At 55.6% G+C, this 2,119-nt stretch overlaps 1 protein-coding gene across 1 annotated transcript; it reads right to left on the minus strand.

Moving 5' to 3' along the window:
* Positions 1 to 230: 230 nt before the first annotated feature.
* LOC117070447 (TLE family member 5-like) lies at positions 231 to 1,574 on the minus strand. Its single transcript, XM_033189604.1, has one exon. It carries the CDS (start codon positions 1,346 to 1,348, stop codon positions 923 to 925), a length of 426 nt encoding a protein of 141 aa, XP_033045495.1. The 5' UTR covers positions 1,349 to 1,574; the 3' UTR covers positions 231 to 922.
* Positions 1,575 to 2,119: the final 545 nt, after the last annotated feature.

Raw genomic sequence — 2,119 nt, forward strand, 5'->3', positions numbered from 1 at the left:
CATGGTAGTCTTGATTGCTGATCAAGTTGGACCTGAGACAAAAATCAAAGACTGCTCATAGAAGAAAAGCCAAATATTGGTTTTAGCAATGCTAACAGCCACTGGCAATTGAGCTCTTATTGTGTGCCACACACGGTGCTAAGTACATTAAATGCAGTATTACATTTAGTTTTCACTATTATCCTCTAAGGTAGAAATCATCATCCCTCTTTTTCTTTTCTTTTCTTTTCTTTTTTTTTTTTTTTAGTACCCTCATCTTTATTTGGGAAGGGGAGGGGGAATCCTGGGTCGCCCACCCTCACCCTACTCCTTCCAGCTCGGCTAAGCTCGTCCCTCGTGCCCCCTCTTTTGTGGGCAATGGGAGAGGACCAGGTGGGCGTGGAGGCGTCTGGAACTAGCAGAGGTGGTGAGCGGGGCAGGAGGTGGAGGTGGGAGCATACCTGGGACCCGGGCTCGGGGGAGACTCAGGGTGCCCAGGATGGGAAGGGGGCAGCTAGCATTGCGTGCATGCAGTACCAGGGTGAGAGAACAGTGGCGTGTGCCCCGAGGGGGCCGGGCAGACTGTCAGTTACACGTGTTCAAAACGGGGGAAGGGCCGGGGGTTCTGGGCTTCTCGAGGTCTTGCTCCTTTGGGACCTGGTCTCCCATCTGACCCTCCAGGCCTTAGCTTGCCTCACGTGTCAGGGCAGGTATCCACCTATCCAGGCTGCAGGGCAGGAGGAGGGAGGCCGGGACTGGGGTAGGAAGAAAGCTAGAGGTGGCCTGCAAGTTGGACTGGGGCCTCCGCAGGCAGCCGCCATAAATACTGTGGGAGTTTAGCCAATCCCGAGCTCCGCTGTGTCTTGTGCTAAACATTCCTTTCTCTCCGTGCCTCTGTCTCCCCTCTGTCCCCCCCTCCCACCCTCCCCGTCCTGGCCCCCTGCTAATCCGACTTCTCGCCGTCATCCTCCTGGTGGGTGTCACCGTCGTGCCCGTTCTTGTCTTCCTTGGAGAGGTGGGCCTGGGAACCCAGCGCGGACAGCGAGAGCAGGCCGGTGCCTGCGCTGACCGCCGGCAGCGAAGGCGGCTGCAGCCCCACGGGCAGTGGGGTCAAGGGCAGGGCCAGGGCCTGCAGCTGGGACAGCTGGTGGGCTTGGAGCTGCTGTCGGATGATAGAGTTCAGCTCAGGAGCGGTGACCTGCTTGGCCCTCTCGATGGCTCCCAAGACCTGCTGCTGGTGCTTTTGGGAGAGGTAGGGCAGGACCTGGGCACAAATCCCGTTCAGCCTTTTGACAATCTCCGCCTGTTTGTGCATCTCGATGTTCAAGCCGTAGGACATCTCGTAGTACATCACATAGTGACGCTGCATCTCCGACTTCTCACTGGCCAACTTGTCACATTCGAGCTTGAGGCTGTGATACTGAGCTTGCAGTAGCTGAAATTCGTCTTTGATGCGGTCGCAGGAGTCCGAGGTGGTGAATTTGAGTTGCTGGGGTAGGTGCGAAGAGCCCGAATGCCGCTATTGTCTAATGGCGGCGACGCGGGCAGTGGCCGCGGCTCGGCTGCTGCTGAGGCTCCGGCTCCACCTGCCGCCGCCGCCCGTACCCATCCCTCTTTTTCAAGAAAGAAAGCTGAAGCTCCAAATATAAATAAATACACACACACACACACACACACACACACACACCCATGTGTTACCCAGGTTATGTTACCCAGGCTGGTCTCAGTCTCGTGGGCTCAAGTGATCCTCCCACCTCAGTCTCCTAAAGTGCTGGGACTACAGGTGTGAGCCATTGTGCCTAGCTGGGGCCCCAAATATTTAAATGGTATGCTCAGTGCTGAAGCTGGGATTTCAACCCAGGCCCATTTGACCTCAGGGTCTATATTTCAAAATACTACCTCCCTATGAAGTAGCTTCCCTGGTCACTGGAAAATGTCCAGTGAAAGGCTGGTGAGCCTCTGTCGGGTATGCAGTAGAGTTTGGGCCTGCCAGGAGTTCAGGCCGTGGATGATGTCTACACATACGTACACCGGATGTGAACACACATATGCACACACACTTCCTGAGGATGCACACACATGTCTTTTGCATACTTGCAATGGGACTGAACCAACCACAGCTCTCAACTCTGCTGTGTCT

Source organism: Trachypithecus francoisi, unplaced genomic scaffold (genome assembly GCF_009764315.1).
Source record: "Trachypithecus francoisi isolate TF-2019V2 unplaced genomic scaffold, Tfra_2.0 Lachesis_group3, whole genome shotgun sequence".
Taxonomy (NCBI): Eukaryota; Metazoa; Chordata; class Mammalia; order Primates; family Cercopithecidae; genus Trachypithecus; species Trachypithecus francoisi.

Excerpts from the sequence above, each read along its gene's own strand:
- LOC117070447 (XM_033189604.1), bottom strand. The coding sequence starts at position 1,348 with ATGCAGCGTCACTATGTGATGTACTACGAGATGTCCTACGGCTTGAAC.